General features: G+C 39.7%; 1 protein-coding gene across 1 annotated transcript in view; it reads left to right on the top strand.

The window, feature by feature from the left end:
- pdgfd (platelet derived growth factor D) overlaps positions 1–17,987 on the top strand; it is a 202,421-nt gene extending 184,434 nt beyond the window's left edge. Inside the window, exon 7 of the mRNA XM_008108043.3 lies at positions 12,731–17,987. Within this exon, the coding sequence (XP_008106250.1) occupies positions 12,731–12,865 (135 nt within the window). The 3' untranslated portion in view covers positions 12,866–17,987. The remainder of the gene's footprint in view (positions 1–12,730) is intronic.
- Positions 17,988–18,888: the final 901 nt, after the last annotated feature.

Genomic DNA, 18,888 nt, shown 5'->3' with positions numbered 1-18,888 from the left:
GATCCACAAGGACACCTTCCCAGCTTGGGCACAAGGAGAGTCCCCATTCTGCTTGAAGCAGATGATACAGCCATCCTGTCCAGATCCAGACCAGGGCTCCTACATCAACTCAAGATATTTACAGACTATTGCAAAACTAATGAGCTAAATATCAATTTTAGCAAATCAGAAGTTCTTGTTTTTGAATGCAAATACACAAAATGCAAATGATCTACTGGAAAAATTCCTTTAGAGCATCTAGGATAAGATATAGATGGTCAGTCAAACTAGTCAAACTTTAGAGCAGGTAAAAAGCTTCCATTACCTGGGACTCACCTTCCACCATACACTATAATGGAAAGAACACAGAGAAACTGTGACCCAAAAAGCTAAGGCCAGCTGAGCTGCCATACTAATATTTTACTACACCAAAGGAAGACAACATGTCCCCTCAGCATTAAAAATGTTAATGCCAAAATTGCTTTGAAACTTCTCTTCGATGCAGCAGTTTGGTGGGAAAAAACGTACATAAACTGAGATAGAGTCCAAGCAAGATTTATAAGAGACCTGCTAAACGTGCCATACTGCGTTCCTAACGTGGTCTTGTTACTAGAAACACTATGCCATTTAAGTTATGTAATTATCTTAACAGTCTCACAATGTCTAATCACCTCACTTCACAAAAGTGAGACTAAATGTACTTCCATCAGAGCTGCTAAATGGCAGACTATCTGGTATCCCCGACTCCTAGACATTATGCCAGTGTGATGGAAATGAAATGGAATCATTAGAACACATCTTGTTGCAGTGCCGCTATTACTCAGCCCAGCGAGGTCAACTCATACACCCAATCCTGACCTGATTGTCTGACCATGCCCCGCAAGGGAAGGTCATATATCTTATGGAGGATAAGCACCATGAGGTGACCCTCACAGTGCCAAAGTTCCTTGCAGTAGCAGCAAGGCTGAGGAAGAGCCTAGTCTCCGATCAGGACATTATCTGATTTTGTGTAGTAGAATCATAGAATCATAGAATCATAGAATAGTAGAGTTGGAAGAGACCACATGGGCCATCCAGTCCAACCCCCTGCTAAGAAGCAGGAAATCGCATTCAAAGCACCCCCGACAGATGGCCATCCAGCCTCTGCTTAAAAGCCTCCAAAGAAGGAGCCTCCACCAAGGCCCCGGGGAGAGAGTTCCACTGTCGAACAGCTCTCACAGTGAGGAAGTTCTTCCTGATGTTCAGGTGGAATCTCCTTTCCTGTAGTTTGAAGCCATTGTTCCGTGTCCTAGTCTGCAGGGCAGCAGAAAACAATCTTGCTCCCTCCTCTCTATGACTTCCCTTCACGTATTTGTACATGGCTATCATGTCTCCTCTCAGCCTTCTCTTCTGCAAGCTAAACATGCCCAGCTCTTTAAGCCGCTCCTCATAGGGCTTGTTCTCCAGACCCTTAATCATTTTAGTCGCCCTCCTCTGGACGCTTTCCAGCTTGTCAACATCTCCCTTCAACTGTGGTGCCCAAAATTGGACACAGTATTCCAGGTGTGGTCTGACCAAGGCAGAATAGAGGGGGAGCATAACTTCCCTGGATCTAGACGCTATTCCCCTATTGATGCAGGCCAGAATCCCGTTGGCTTTTTTAGCTGCTGCATCACATTGTTGGCTCATGTTTAACTTGTTGTCCACGAGGACTCCAAGGTCTTTTTCGCACACACTGCTGTCAAGCCAGGCGTCCCCCATTCTGTATCTTTGATTTCCATTTTTTAGTATGAAATAGACAAGACTGCTCATCATATACACTACATTGGGTGGGCCACATCCATCATTGGATAGGCCAGGACTTGGAAAATGCCCTGATATACTGTACAAGAGCTGTGCTAGACACCTGGAATGGTTGAAATAAAAGAAGATATTCCTGCCATCAATCTCTAATTTTTCAGAAACTAAATCAAACTACATGTATACACATGGAGTACTGTTGACAATACTTAGATAAAAACGAGCTGAGCAAGTTTCTGTGTTTACAAAAATATAAAAGACTAAAACAGAATTATAAAAGTTCTCCCTAAACTATGAGAAAGAAACATTTCAACATGGCACTCTCTGAGATTTCCACCTTGTAACTATAGTGGAGGATAGCAAGTGTCATGTTTGTGCCACGCTTCCTCCATGACAAAAGCTTTTAAGGCAAAATGCATCAGACTTCCTTGAAGTCATTTGAGATTTAGGTGGATATGGAATGTGTTGGGCTGATTGAAAATATTTGACAATGAACTATTCTCTAAAGAGCTGCCTAAATAAAGCTTTTTAAAAAACTGATGATTAATTTCCTGGCTATCTACCAATCAATACTTTTTTATTCTTCCTATGCTTATGAAAAAATATTCCACTATTATGAAACTGGAGATTGAAGTGTTTAAAAATGAGTAATTGATTTTTACAATGCAGTATATTTGAGACTGAATCCGGTTTTGGGTAATAAATATGAAATTGCATTGTTGTTTATGATTAAAGCAGAATATCTAAGAGACTTTTTAGAAAAGTGTTGGTTTTAGATATATTCATACTCATCTGTTTCTGTATTGATATTGCAGCAAGGTTTCATGATTATTCATACACATGTAATGATAAAAGAATCATTTTATATACATTTTATCATGGTATTTGATTAAGACTTTAAAAAAAAACTCCTTCACAGAATTTGGGGGAAATGAAATTGAAAGAGTATCAGTATCTATCTTCTTATTTTCACATTAGTTTGGCCAAGACACATCAGAGTGGCTCACTCCAGATGTGAACTCACGAAAGAGTGTAAATAATAACAATAATAATAAATTTTGTTTATTGTCTGCCTCTCCTTTTGGGGCAAGGCAGGGCACAACATAAATACATTTATAAAATCACATATTAAAACATATTTAAATGCAGCCATAAAATCATATATTTTATAACATATTAAAATACCTGAGACAAAAATTAAAACACAATAAACATAGAATGTGATTTAAAAGTCATAGTTAAAAGAAAGAAAGAAGTTTTCAATTGTCTCTTCAATTCCAACAGCTGATTTAGTTGTTGGATGGTTGCCAGTTGGGTTCTGGCAGAATTGGGTAGATGACCCACAGATAACCTAAATATCTGGGGTGAATTGTACAGAAGAAGGTGATCCTGTAAATAATCTGGACCTAAACTATGCAGGGCTTTAAAGATCAAAACCAACACTTTGTGTTTTGCCCACTGGCAACCAGAATTGTTGACATACCTCCCACCCTAGATTAGAACCCATAATGGCAAGCACCTATGTCTTATCTGGATTCGGTTTCAATTTCTTTTTCCTCATCTAGCTCATTACCTTCTCCAGGCATTCATTCGGAGGAGACATGCTATCCTTAGCTAAAATTGTTTTTGAAGTAACAGTAAAATATATTTGGGTGTTATCGATGTACTCATAGCACCCTGCCCCATGTCTCCAGATAATCTCTTCCAGAGATTTCATGTAAATGTTCAAAGGCAATGGGGATAGAATGGCACCTTGAGGTATGCCATTCCTGGAATCTCAAAGGATCTGTTAGTCTTCGAAGGCAAACCATTTTAATTGGTTCTCGACCCTTGCAGGGATAGGTTGTAGCTGTGATATTAGCCCTGATCAGATGTTAGCCCTGAACTGACAATTTGGAGGTATTGTTCATCTCTGCCCACAGATCCTTATATTCTGAGCTGAAAACTGCATCTATGGCCTGCCAAATACATAGGTCTGGAAACCAATTGGGATAGGCCCATGTTTGTCATGAATACCATGAACTCCTGAGCTGCACCTGACAAACTGGCCTCCAGTGGTATGTTGAAGTCACCCAGAAGCAAAGGTCTGGGCAATTCCAACAACACCTCCAAGAAAAGTTCTGTGAGCTTGGTGGACTGCGTACTATCAGAATCTCCAGTGTACTTTCAGAATCTCTATCCCTTGTTTCCAGACTCAGGTACACACACTCAATGTGATTCTGCTGCCTAATATGAAGTCTGATCAGGGTAGGTACGTAGGTAAAAGTTTTCTGCTGACATTAAATCTAGTTGTGTCTGACTCTGCGGGTTGGTGCTCATCTCCATTTCTAAGCCGAAGAGCCGGCATTGTCCATAGACGCCTCCTAGGTCATGTGGCCGGCATGACTTCATGGAACACTGTTACCTTCCTGCCAGAGCAGTACCTATTGATCTACTCACGTTTGCATGTTTTCGAACTGCTAGGTTGGCAGAAGCTAAGGCTAACAGCAGGAGCTCACCCTACTCCCCGGATTTGAACTGCTGACCTTTCGGTCAGCAAGTTCAGCAGCTCAGAGGTTTAACCCACTGCACCACTGGGGGCTCCATTACTCTGATCAGGGTAAGATGGTCTTTATAGACCCCAGCTACCCCACATTCCCAGCCTACTTTCCTTCACCTGCTCATTGACACAGTACCTGAGAAGGCCTGAATCTAAGTTGGCCCACTATCATTCGCCAGCCAATTTTGGTGAAAGATGCCAGGTCAGTCCCCTCCATCTTTGAGGAGATCATAGATGATGTCAGTTTTTTTTTAATTGACTTGGCATTACGCAAGAGAAAAGTGAGTTTTTGCAGGTGGGCTGGTTCACTCTCAAAATTCCCCAGGCTGGAAAGTAAGATAGGTGTTAAAAACCATTGAAGACTACAGTAACTGGCTTTTATTTTTGCATTAGCCTTGCCAAATATAAACCCTACAGTATTTTTTTGGACACAGAACTAGTGAAATTGCAGTCATTTTTTTCTGTTTCCTTCCCTTCCTTCTTTCTGTGCTTCAAGAGACTAAAGCAGATACTTATTTGAAAAATCTTTCAACATCCCTATTTATTATTGAGTGGTAAAGATGAGCATGTTAACTCCTCATAGAATTTTTCAGACAAAATGACCAGTACATCACAGTAGAATAATTTTCAGATACTAGTTTTTGATGAGCAGTTTCAACATCTATCATTATCTCTTTTGCTGGACTGGGGTTGGGCAGCTCAAATAGAGAACATCTTGAAATAGAAAGCTGTCTGTAAAATATTTGGTATCTATCTATATCAAGAAGAGTGCAGTGGAGCCAGGGCAATATCAGCTTTTAGTTTTAAAAAACTGAAGAAAATGCCCTTGTAAGATGGTAAAGGAAATCTTACATTCATTGTTCCAGTAAATTCATCTTGGGATAGAAATAAGATGACCTATATATCAGAAGAGGAGCCCCTAAACTGGGCTCTCATTTGTGGATATAATCCTTCCTGAGGCAGGAGACTCACGGGCAATCACTTCCCAGACAAAGGAAGACAAAGAACTAACTAACTTTTGAAAGAAGCAGGCAATAGCCTCTGGGACCAGGAATCAAAGATCAAAGAAAGAAATGGGCTGAAGGAACAAAAAGGCCCCATGTTCTCTAGAGTTTACTCTCACTAATCACTTTATACAGGCATTGAGGCTTCTTTGCCTCCAAAACCATAATCTATATAGTCTGTCCTTTGCAAAGCAGGTCATATAACCATCCAAGGTACATAATGTATATCAAAATTGGCAACTGCAAAGAGGGAAGAGGCCGTTTTCCACTTCTTCATCAGTACTCCTCACATGACTGGAAGTGATGTCACATTACTTTTGGTTTTCATTTTGAGGGTGCATGGGTGGGATTTTTAAAGCCCTTTCTGTACGTCTGGTCCAGATGGACACTTTATAAAGCCAATCTTGTCAGTTTTACACATCTTCCGAAACTGGACCTGGATTGCACAATATATCAAATAAGGAGACACCTTCAAACCAGAATGATTGTATTGATATCTGTGGTTTTATGCTCTTAAAACTATTCATTTTAAAATGAGCTTTTAAAACTCCTCCTCCTTTAAAAAAGGAGGAAACTATGAAAATTAACAAAATCTGGCTACCGGTTTTTAAAAACCTTTAAAATCAGAACAGTAAATAAAGAACAACACTCTGAAAACAGAGAAATCCCAAACATGAAACAATCAGGGACAACTAACACCTCCAAACAAAGGATTCCCTCAGACAGTAAGAAGCCAGGCCTTGAGGCCACAGAGCCGTCAAATGCTAATCAAGGTGATTAATTACAACATCCACACCTGCCTCCAACAGACTAGAGTTCTTTCTCCCACCCTGGACCTTACACAGATACATAAACCTCCCTTGCCTAACTTTCAACATACCTTACAACCTCTGAGGATGCCTGCCACAGATGTGGGCGAAACGTCAGGAGAGAAAACTTTTGGAACATGGCCATACAGCCCAAAATACTCACAGCAACCCTGCTTTTAGAACTATTTGGATTCAGTTGTGCTTCATTATCTTATTGTGTTTTAATTGATATTCATTATTAATACTTTTTCAAGTTTATAAAGTTCACAATTGCAGAAAGGTGAGATATAAAGAAAATAATTCAGGAAAAGGGCTCCTTTTAGATGTGCACTGCAGTACCCAATATGCCTTCTACACTATTCAATCCTTTGAGGACTAGGCCTTGTACCCTTGCTGCATGTCCTTCCTACTGATTTGAGATAAAGACAGCACTAAAGAGTTCACCATATTGCCTGCTCCTTCCCTTCTGACAGCTGTGTGTGCTTTAAAGAATGGCTAAATAAATGTGGAGCAAAGCTAGTGAAGAACAGTTCTAGCTTCAGGATACAGCAAAATTAAAGAATCTTCCCTAGGAAGAATGCACTGGACTAACATCATTCTTGTCTTTGATGTATCCAATATAGATTTATCTTTGCAGCGTCTATTCATGCTAATGTTTAAATCTGTGTTCATTGTACTTCTAATTCATCCCTAAAGGATACATTTACATTTAAATTTACAAAAGCCAGGTCATTCAGTGCTAAAGCTAAAACATTGTCCTTAATTAATTCTGGTTGCTGAGATAAAAATAATAGAAGGAATTAATCACAGTGTGGTGGACTTGGTGAGTTAATTCCTCTATCTTTTGTCATTCTGGTAAAATGCACACCTCTCCACATCATGCCTACCAACTGATTTAGACATCTGCTGTCTTGACATTCAGCAGAACTTTTGACATTAACCATAAATCACCATAATTTAAGTTAATATTTGTGGTTACTTAAGTATCTATCCTTTCCACAAAATCAAGATGACACATCTTAATCTAGACAGATTTATAATGTAATGGTTTTCTTCTGTTCTCCTTTTTGGGTTTGTTATTTGTAAAAACTGGTTTGAGGAAAAAGGTATCCCAGGCGGCAACGCTCTACATAAACTTACAGGCTAAAGGTTTTAAAAACAGACAACTAACCAGAGTGTCTTCAAAGAAAGAAGGAAAAAGAGATCAAGAACAAGCTGATTTGGGAACAACTCTTTCCATAATCTTTTCCAGTTAAGGATTTTTTCTATACTCCAAAACAACAGATTACTTGTGCCTTTGGTTACAACAAGCAAATAAGTGTAGGTCCAGTTACAATAACATTTTCAGAGCTATTATCTTCTTATAGTGACAATGCTCCCTAAAACTGAGTTCAAAGCACAAAGAGTGAATGGAGTGATGCATTCCTAAGCACGACTCCATCCATCATTTTTCTAGACAGGGAACAAATATTACATGTTCTGATTTCTGAAATTTTTGCTGGGGAGTCTTTGAAGATTTCTGCTCTGGAAAATATGCTAGTGTCAACACTAATGCATCATGTTGAAAGATGGTGTGGTTTTTAAAAATATAACGTATGATACATGAGCCTCCCTCTCTCGTCAACTAGCCAAAAATCACAATCAGACCCCATGGACTGGAGGGCCATATTGAGCCCTACAGATCCCAAAGGGCCAACACACACACACAAAAAGCCACTACTGAAAATCAGGAGCACAATCAGACTTGGGTACCAAGGATCCCTCACAAATCATACACTCAAGCAAACACAGCAAGGACAAAGATCATAGCATTCTCATCAATGCAATCTTCTCCAGGGACATCATCAGGAAGTTTAGTTCTCAGTGAGAGAAAAGGCAAACTTCAATTGACAGAAAGAAAGAAAGAAACATCCTCATCTTTGACTCTGAGCTGTATTTGGATAGTGGTGCCCCCCCCCCCCCCTACTTCTGTGAAGACAAAAAGACAACAAAACATTATCCTCCTGCTCTCCTCTGAAATAACTTGTTTTCTTTTTGGAACAGCTCCAAAAATCAATTCCATGCTGGAAGACCTGAATCAGGCTTGATTGGGAGCTTGCAGGAGAAGAATGTTTCCATCTGCAAGCAGCAAATCAAGTCAGATTCAGGTACGATTTTTTTTTTTTGGAGCAAAATTTCTAGATATCCAAAAGGGAGGATTTGGACTAGGGGTGATTGTTGTAAAGTTGTATGGAAAGTATGAGGAACATATTGGAGAAAACCCTACTTGTGTTCCCTGTGGAAGAAAGGCCTTCATAACTTAAGTTCTACTTTATGCAGATCTAGTAAACATTTATTTCTGAGCAAGCCTAAATCCATACAAAGAGGGATGATATATATGATTACGACTTGTGGCTGTAATGACATATAATCTTGGAAATGAAAGGGGTCACAGGGGCCATTTACTCCAATATTTTTCCATCAAGGAAAACACAAAGGAATACTGCTTAAAGAAGTATTCTTTTTAAAGGCCTCCAAAGGTGGAGTCCAACACCTTCCAAAACAATATGTTCTACTGTCGAAAAGTATTTGAGTGGAATTGTCTTTCTTGTAATATGAATTTGTTGCTTTATGTTCCAATCTATGGAGCAACAAAAAGCAAACTTGCTCCATCTTCTACATGACATCCCTTCAGTTGTTTAAAAATAGTCTCCTCTTCTTCAAGCTAAAACCACGCAGCACCCTTAAGCATTCTTCATAATGCTCGGTTTCCAGCTTGTTATTTTCATTCTTGAACTGTAGTGCTCAGAAGTGGGCACAGTATTCCAGTTGAAGTCAGGTGGAAGTAGAACAGAGTGGCACTGCTATTTATCTCCATCTGAACACTATATGTTCCTGCAGCCATAATTTGCATTCGCCTTTTTAACTGCTGCATCACATATTTAAATGTGTTCTACTAAGACCCCTAGATCATTTTCACATATAATGCTTTTAAACCAGATGTCACCCATCTTATTTTTGTGTATTTCATTTTTTCCTGTTAAGATATAATATGTTTCATTCCTGTTAAAATTCATTCTGTTCTGGTCCAGCTCTCTAATCTGCCAAGCTGGGCAAGGTCATCTGAAGTTTTGGAGATCAGTGCCATCTCTAGGTAGATGACACTCAACTCTACTCTTTTCCAACAAATTCCAATGAAGCCCCTTGGTCCTGAACCAGTGCCTGGCCGCTGTGATGAGCTGGATGAGGGCTAACAAGCTGAATCTTAATCCTAACATAACAGAGGTCCTCCAGGTCAGTTGCTCGGCGAATCGGAACATAGAATGGCAACCTGTGCTTGACAGGGTTACACTTCCCCTGAGGACACAGGTCCACAGTTTGGGGGTTCTTCTGGACTCAGCATTGACGCTTGATGTTCAGTTGTCAGCGGTGGCCAGGAGGGCCTTTGCGCAATTAAAGCTTGTGTGCCAGCTGTGACTCTACTTGACAATAGTGGTCCATACCTTAGTTACCTCCAGGTTGGACTACTGCAACGCCCTCTATGTGGGGCTACTTTTGAAACCAGCTCAGAAATTGCAGGTGGCCAGGTTGTTAACTGGAGCAAATTACAGGGAGCGATCAACTCCCCTATTTAAACAGCTCCACTGGCTGCCGACAAATTTCCGGTCTCAATTCAAGGTGCAGATTATCACCTATAAAGCCCTAAATGGTTCAGGACCTGCCTATCTTCACAACCGCATCTTCCCCTATGAACCTGCGTTTTCTCCAAGATGGTCTGGGGAGGCTCTCCTCTCTCTCCCACCCCGTCACAAGCACAGCTGGTGGAGACGAGAGAGAGGTCCTTCTCTGTGGTGGCCCCCTGGCTTTGGAACTATCTCCCCAGGGAGATTAGACTGGCACCCACCCTGTCCACTTTCTGTAAAGATTTAAAAACGTGGATGTTCCAATGTGCTTTTAATTAGGCAGTTCCCCAGATAATTTTGGCCCAGCTATAGTCCAAAGTCTAATCCTTGCACTTTACTACTGCTCCCTACCCAGAGATATAGCACTCTACTTTATATTTCCTTCCATTCCTAAATTCATCATCTGGCCTCTGCACTTTATCCATCAGCCCTGTCCTTGCAACTGACTTGCACTATCCCTACCCACCCCTCAGAAACTGTTTACTACTCAGGCCAATGGTGGTTTGTTCAATGGTGTTTTATACTGTATTATGTTGGATGTTGTTTTGTTTTGTCCTATTATGATGTTGTTTAATGAATTTTATTATGGTATATTTTAACTGTTGATTGGGCTTGTGGATGAGCTACCCCGAGTCCCTTTGGGGAGATAGAGGCGTGATACAAAAAGAAAGTTATTAAGGTCATTTTGAATTCCGATTCTGCCTTCTAGGGTACTGGTGCTGCTGCTCAGTCGTTTAGTTGTCTCCGACTCTTCGTGACCTCATGGACCAGTCCACACCAGAGCTCCCTGTCAGCTGTCACCACCCCCAGTTCCTTCAAGGTCAAGCCAGTCACTTCAAGGATACCGTCCATCCATCTTGCCCTTGGTCGGCCTCTCTTCCTTTTTCCTTCCATTTTCCCCAGCATCATGATCTTTTCCAAGCTTTCCTGTCTCCTCATGATGTGGCCAAAATACTTCAACTTTGCCTCTAATATTCTTCCCTCCAGTGAACAGCCGGGCATTATTTCCTGGAGGATGGATTGGTGATGGGGTGGCAAATCCACTTTGCAATTTGGATGGCATTTTAAAGGAGCTATCCAAGGGGCCAAACCCATTTCGGAAACAGACCCTGGCAACTAGGATTGTTCCTTTAAAGTTCAGGCTAGAACAAAGCACATTCACCTTCATACAGATGTAATAGGCTCCACTGGCTGAATCAGATCAAATTCTGGTAGTGGCCAACCAATATCTAGAAGGGAGCCCACAAGCAGATCATGGGGCCAACTGCACCTTCTCACTACAGCCTCTGATAGTGCAGTTCATATATTATTTATAGCAACAGCTCCATGATCTGTAAATGCCAGCCTTATTTCAAATATGCAGACTTTTCTTTTAAATGCTGTAACTGTGCCAGGTGACCTTGCTTTCCCTGCCTCCCCCTTCATTTTGGGTTTTCTGAATAATCCAGAGCATAAGAGTATTGCATGGAAGCTAGGATTGGAACTTTAAATATCAGTCCCTTGATCATTTTGAAAAGCTGCCCAGTTCTTGCGTTATTCAAACACTGCTTTGCTGTCTCAGATGGGAAAGTGCCTGCCAATTCATTCTTCTCCTGTTATCTGCAAAGCACATATACAGTGCTCATGTTTCTTAATAGAAAATATAGAAAAGACAAAATCCCTAAACTGTCAGGAGGTCTGTTGGCTTAAATACTGGGCATATTCTCATCCCTCTTCATGTGCTTCCATTTGGAGGAAAAATGCCATATTCACTGAAGAACGTATTTGCATTTTAAAAAGTTGACTTGCATTAATTAGATCCTGAAAAAGAATTTGGGCAAGGTCCAGCTTTTTCACCCAAAAAAGCTATATTTGGAATTCTATTGTGGCTTTACACTGGCATGATTGTTGTTATGCAAGTGGTTATCTTTTCTTTACTCTTCTCCTCCCACTCCCACCCTTTCTTGTCTTCAGCTTACTTTAGTTGCTGCAAACTGAGTTCAAATTACAATAGTAGTTTTCACTCAGTAAATTTAATGGGGAAAGAGGAAAGGGGGACAGAGTCTTGTATTTTCCAAGATAAGGGTAAAGGTAAAGGTTTTCTCCTGATATTAAGGTTTAGTCATGTCTGACTCTGGAGGTTGGTACCCATCATCTCCATTTCTAAGCATTATCCATAGACACCTCCAAGGTCATGTGGCCAGCATGAGTGCATGGAGTGCTGTTATCTTCCTGCCGGAGCGGTACCAATTGATCTACTCACATTTGCATGTTTTCAAACTTCTAGGTCATCAGAAACTGGGGCTAATAGGGGAGCTCACTCCGCTCCCTGGATTTGAACCACTGATCTATTGGTCAACAAGTTCAGCAGCTCAGCAGTATAACTTGCTGTGCTACTTGGGACTCCATTTTCCAAGATACTCGGGAAAAATCAAACTAATGCAGCCTCTCATGGCTTATGTGCTCTTCCCCATTAAGACCGTCTGCCATCTTGAACACTATGATGTTGTTTGGCCACATGTGTTCCAGTTTTCACCTGTGAAATGTTGAAGGATATGCAGTAATGTTGTTAGTTCTGCGGAAACCCTATTATGCCAGTGTGAGTCTTTTTCTCAGTAGCTGTGCACTTTACAAGGCTATGTAAGTGCAACCATAAGTAGCAGGTGGAGAGTTCAATCAGCTTATTATGGTTGCAGAGTTTGGCATCATGAGGTCCGAAGTTGTAATTCACCAACAAACCAGTGGTTTAAAATTCTGCGTCTTGGGTTAGTTAGCAGAAGTCATACAAGCATCACAAGAAACCAGATGTCAACAAATCAACCATGGATTGTATGATGTATTGTATGATGATTGTATGAAAATGTGTGTGATCACATTTATTGGCTGTACACTTATCTTTTCTTTGGCATTGAATGTACATAGTAAGTTCCTGCTCCATTATAATTGGCATCTGGTGTGCTGTCCCCTTTTCTTTTCTAGGTGCTGAGATTCACCCCTGAAGCAAGTCCTACCTGGTGGCGGCGCAGAACCAAGAACAATATGGCACTAATTGATATTCAGCTGGAACACCATGAGCGTTGTGACTGCATCTGTAGTGCAAGACCACCCCGATAAAAAAGAGAGTAGACCAACCCATTTGCAGATTAATGGACCTCTTCCTCTAGAAATTGGAGCTAGCCTTAGAGCTTCTCCCAGTGGCCAAGTTTGCTGACATCTCGAGTGTACCTGGTAGAGAGACCCACAGCCTTCCGATGTATAGTCCTAAGTGCCATGACAGTTAACCATTCATAACACAGATTTCTATAGATAAATGCAAATCTGGATTTAAGCATTAGAAAACAAGAGAAACCTAAGGGGAGAAATCTTCAGTGTCTCCGCTGAGATCTAACTTATACAATGGCACTGATTTTTTTTTTTTTGGCTGAATTTTCTTAGTAGGCTTTCTAAATCCTAGATGCAAAAGTTACACATGGGTATGTATGCATATATTCGCATACCTTTGCACACAACTCTACATACAGACCTATTGAACTAAGCACACTTAAAATGTAAATAAGGGATGGGGGCATATATATATATAAAGATAATATCAGTCCAATTTATATACAAATTTCCCAGTCAAGCAAAAATGAATAAAGGTTTCCAGCTGGGGATCTGGTGTACTTCATATAGTATTGTGGTGTTGCATGGGGGAAACAGTGGGAATGCACTTGTATATGCATTTGAGCAAGACTGAACATTAAGCAAGACTGTACATTAAGCAATCTAAGCCAGAGGATGTTGGGACTGGCTTATAGTCTTCTGCATGTTCATATACTTTTACAGGTTAGTTTAGAACTTCCCAAAAAACCTGACCTATTTTCATTCAGGTTCCAAGCTCAAAAACACCGTAATGTATATAAAATTAACTATACAAAGGATATTTTTAGTCTGTTCATGTGGAGTGCACTGACTCAGTGCCTCCTGACTTCTTAAGACACAGGGAGACTCATCTTCAGTGTGGAAAGAAGTCAAACTGTTTTCCAAATAGTAGTATAAATGTCAGTTTGTTACTCATATTAAAGTTTCAGAAGGTCATACTGGAATCTTCAGTTTGCTCTGTCTTGTATAGAAAGATCCCAGAGTACTGGAAGGCCCTTGAGTATAACATTTTGTGAGAAGCCACCATATACCAAAGAATTGATTGGTTCCTAGCTTCCATAGAATGGAACACTTCTGGACTTTGCATAAATGTCTGGGATGGCTCGATCTACAACATAAACAAAGACCATGAAATGCTCAGAAGGCATTTTGAATAAAGAAACAATATGACCCAAAAATGCCCTGATTTCTAACCTGTTTGAGTGAAATTCCATTGGATATCTGGAAACTTTACCCCTTTTTCCAGTTCCATTTTCACTCATCTTCTGTCTTTAATTGTTGTTAGACTGGATCATTTTCAAATGTCTTTTATAACAGATACTCAGCATTTTGTATAATACCTTTGAGTAGTCTAGTTGCTTAGCATGCTGTTATTTTACTTACGGCAATCCTTCTAGGCAAGTCAATATTTCTATCATCCATGTTACAAAAAAGAGACTAAACTGAAATTTGAACCAGGGGTTTCCTGTGTTGTAGCTCAATCTCTTAGCTACTACATTATTTCTTCTTGCCTACATACCAATGTTAAGAGCAAGAGGGAGTTCTAGTTTTATAGGGGAGACTTAAGCAGCATTCTTGTAGCCACATGCAAAATGCTATGCTATATACAGTAGTCTTAGTTAATTGTCTTTAGTAGCTTCCTTGGGCAATTTTGACATTTTAAAAAAAGTTTGTATTTTATTTTGATAAGACACATTAATGCCTTGAACCTCACCCAATCCTTGCCAAACAATTCAAAATGTTTATTATTTTTGCAGAACATAGATATTTTTCATTTACCACCTGGCTGTTGGTACAACAGAGTACTGAAACACTATAGCATAGCCAGCTTCTTCTGTTTTTGAATCTATTATGAGAGCAACCTTCAGTTAGCACAAGGAAGAGATTGTCTCAATTTGTGTGTGTACATATGTATATCTTTCAAGTTACCCACAACAAAATGTAGGTCAGCTTATGGCCAAAAGGGAAATGACATTTTGATTGTGAATATAATGGAGAAAATAGGGTGGAAAGATTCATAGGCAAAGGCTTATATTTAATAATAGCCCGAAGCTTCATTTCAATTTTAAGCATTGCTTTTTTGCTTCCTGTCTTTAAGAAAGAAATACATGATTTTATCATAGGTTTCAATCATTAATCAAAAAATTGTTATCAGGGAATATTGTAAACCATTCCTGTTTGGATGATTGCATCAGTTGTAGAATTCTAATATCTCCATTTATTAGATTGGCATCTTTTCTTAAAAGGGTGTGCTACATTCTCCATGTATTCTATATCAGTATCGAACTTAGTGTGCATGAGCAATTCTCCATTTCCGTTTCTGGCAGAACATTTATGGATCCAAACATGATTTGTCCCTTTTGTTTTCTCCTTTGCTCATATTGGTGGATTTTTTCACTTTTCTAACTGCACCTTCAAAGCACTTAATTCATGATGTTTCTATCATGAAAGAACAGTACTAAAGTCAATGATTCAAACAACCTTTATAACCTATGTTGGAGAAAAAAAATCACAATTCACCTTTCACGTTTTTGTCTGATTCTTGCCGGAATCTCACCCCAAAGCTGGAAAACTAGCACATAAAATGTATGAATTTATATTGTGTAATGAAAATTATTTACTAAAGTCTAGTCTAATTGACACCACAGCATGGTGTTTAATTGGTTCCATTTAAATTAGTTCCATTTAGCTTGACTAAATTGAATTTTGACTCTTTTCTTAAATGTGGAACCAGGTCATCCTACAATCAATTTCACAGCCATGAGCATTCAGTAAATATTGGCAAGATAATAACTGGTAGATGGACATGTTTGTTCAACTTTTAACAAGAAGAGATTGTTCTGACTTTATGACTTTCTCATCACTTCACTAAAAACAAATAGCTATTGTAATTGTTGCTAGTTAAGTGTTTATAGCTAAGTAGTAGAGCATTTGGCCTGAACTGATCTTGTAGGAAAGTGATCTTAGATTTGAGAAAAAGTTACTGGTTTGAACTACAGTCCCTTGAATCTCTCACAATTCTTAATGGTCCTTGGCCATGAGGGTTGGAGGACTCTGAAAGGTGTCGCCCAAAAGAGTAACTTTTTCAAACACTGATCTAGGCACATTTCAGTTTTCTTTATCGGGCACAGACATCTCTTAGTAATTCTGATGATTTCCATTTTACCTTCCATCCTTTCTATCCTGCCCATACTAAGACACAGGCAACAGGTAACTTGAACTGTGAACTAGATATTTTGTTCTGCTTTTCCAACTCAGTTTTGGAAGTTTCGGTGGTGCTCAGACTACACTTAGAGCAGGCAAATCAAGTAGTTCATTCACTGACTGTTCATTGTACAATCCAAAAGGGGAAAATTAACTAACCATTATACGAATGACTTCCAGAGACAACGTACAGAATCAACTGTTGGACGTTCAGGAGAGAAGCACAGTATGGCTAATTTCTTTTTCAAAGGAGAAGTGGGATTATTTGTAGAACCCTGACTGAGGGTTGATGGAAAAGACATGATTGACATGGTGTGAATATGGGCTATGTAAATATTCTACCCACTTTGGTGTCTATGACAGACCAATGTTATATGAGGATATCAGTCATACATGTGTGATAGTCTACTTGGGCTTAGTGACAGGCTCTTCAAAAATGAGAGGGACTCCATAAAAGCCTATGGCTTGATTTTGCATTGCAGCACAAAAGTTAGACAGGCATTTGAACTGGCATATAGTATGTATACCCATATAGGATGCAAGAAATAAACCTGCAAACAGTCTTAATAATAATCAAATGTAATAGTCAAGAAATGTACTATGATGGGCAGGCCCAAGATTTTTGTTGCCAAATGCAAAGGACAAATAGGACATACATCAAACCTCAACTTCCCAAAGTTAAGTAGACTGTCAGGTTAACCTTATTTCAACACTGATGATGGGACTGTGGCCTCTATAATCCGGAAGGACAAAAAACTAGGTCATGAGTCTTGCTGGGTCATACAAGAGAGAAGAGTAGGCAAGGGCATAGGAAGAAGAAAGGGGAGGTGTTACCAGTCCTGCATCTGACACCATTGCTTCATTTTTTCCAACTCCTGTTTTTTTGCTCATATACAGATTCTCAGGGCTAATACCATATGTCACATTCATACACGGTGGATAAGGTTAAATACTATGGAGAAATGGAGAACAGGGTTGTCCATCATCAGCAACAGGGTTGTAGCCCATTGGTCATATGCAACTCCAGGACTGTTTTTGTGGCCCACCAAGATTCTCGCCTGGAAGTCAATCTATTCCTGTAAAAATGGCCTCTCCTGGGCCTCAACTGGCCCAAAGAGGTCCAAAAATATGCTAGTATTGAGTGTCGGAGTACCTAAAATTGGAGACATTAGGAATTTTCAAAAAGTCTATTATTTTGGCCAGGTATACAGCAGGAAGACATAACTATGCAAAGTTCCCTGGGGGCCAACCTCTGATAGTTAACCTCACCACCTTAGTGACCTTAGATCTCGTAAATGTTATACCAGCATAATAAATGCTGCATGCTCAACATCTGATTACCAGTACTTCTCTCCTTTCTCCAAAGTGTTAACACAAGTGGCTGTCAATAAAGCAACAACAGGTTCATTCGGAGATGGCAAATTTGAAGAGAAACCATAGAACCATTCACCCACAGGTATATATTGTTGCAAAAAACCTTAAGCAAAAAGATCCCGATGTCTATTAAAGTCCATATGATTTCTCTGAACATAAATCATGTGAATCCACCAGGATAGTCTCTTGTATTGTCTCTGTTCTGATTTTCGCAATCACTTCTCTCTTTCACTTCTCTAAAGCAAGTACTGATTTCATAATGGGAAATACAATTTTGAAGCATTTTTAAATAACATATTTTCAACATCGTTCTGCTAAGCTGGGAAAATAGCTTTCATAATAATCACTGCATTCCTTTATGATAGATCCCGCTTTCTTATGTGCAATTTTGTATATGGATTGTTATTTTTGTTGTTATATCCCTAAAATGCTGCCTTTTATAGACTGACATTTGGACAGTAAGCACATGCAATATTTGTCTTCTCTATTCACTTAAAAATAAATGGTAGCTTTTGAAGCAAGTGGTTGTGATTACTTGATAGACTATATTATACAATGCATCCAATCTACAGTCAAAGCTCCCTCACCTCTGCAGTAAAACATCTTGGGGCCAATCCAGCATATACCATGCTGGTCCAGCCCTGGAATAACAGGTCAGTATAGATCTGCCCTAAATGTGCCAAAGACTTACTGGATTACAGCAGGTATGGGGTAACACTGGTAGAGAAAGATCTTCCAGAGACAGTATCACAGGCACCATGGCTAACTAAGTCAGTGGTTCTCAACCTGTGGGTCCTCAGATGTTTTGGTCTTCAAATCCCAGAAATCCTAACAGCTGGTAAACTGGCTGGGATTTCTGGGAGTTGTAGGCCAAAAACACCTGGGGACCCACAGGTTGAGAACCACTGCTCTAGATGATCAAGTATTATGCAGAAGAAGGAATTGATGGCTCTTGGAGGCTTTTAATTTAAAAATGCGATGGCGAGACAATGGAAAATGGTAAGACAAGCCATCTTTACTCCTAAGGTTGAATAAAGAGCTGTATATAAATAAGCAAAGCTTGTCACAAATTGTAGGCTTTCATTTGTTATTGCTCCATATTCTCTACTTTGATGGGCAGTAACTCCCTGGGGTCTCATAGAACTCGGAGGTCTGCCACTATTTATTACTTTTGGTTTAAAAATGCTGGGAATTGAATGTGGACCTGTCTGATATGGAAGACCCTACCTGCAGCACTCCTGTTGTCATAGCTTTTTGCCTCCCAGGGGCATTCAATCCCACCAACATAGGAAAGTACTGCCTTTTGCTGCAGAATAATAGTGCCAAAGTAGCTTAAAAATGGAATTAGATATAATTAGTAATTATAAATACAGCATGCAAAAAAATTAAAATATTTAACCATCAGCTGAACCTTTTTT

This window comes from Anolis carolinensis, chromosome 3 (genome assembly GCF_035594765.1).
Source record: "Anolis carolinensis isolate JA03-04 chromosome 3, rAnoCar3.1.pri, whole genome shotgun sequence".
In the NCBI taxonomy this organism is placed as follows: Eukaryota; Metazoa; Chordata; class Lepidosauria; order Squamata; family Dactyloidae; genus Anolis; species Anolis carolinensis.
Note: the sequence above shows the minus strand (reverse complement) of the source record. Positions and strands in the feature narration are given on the sequence as shown.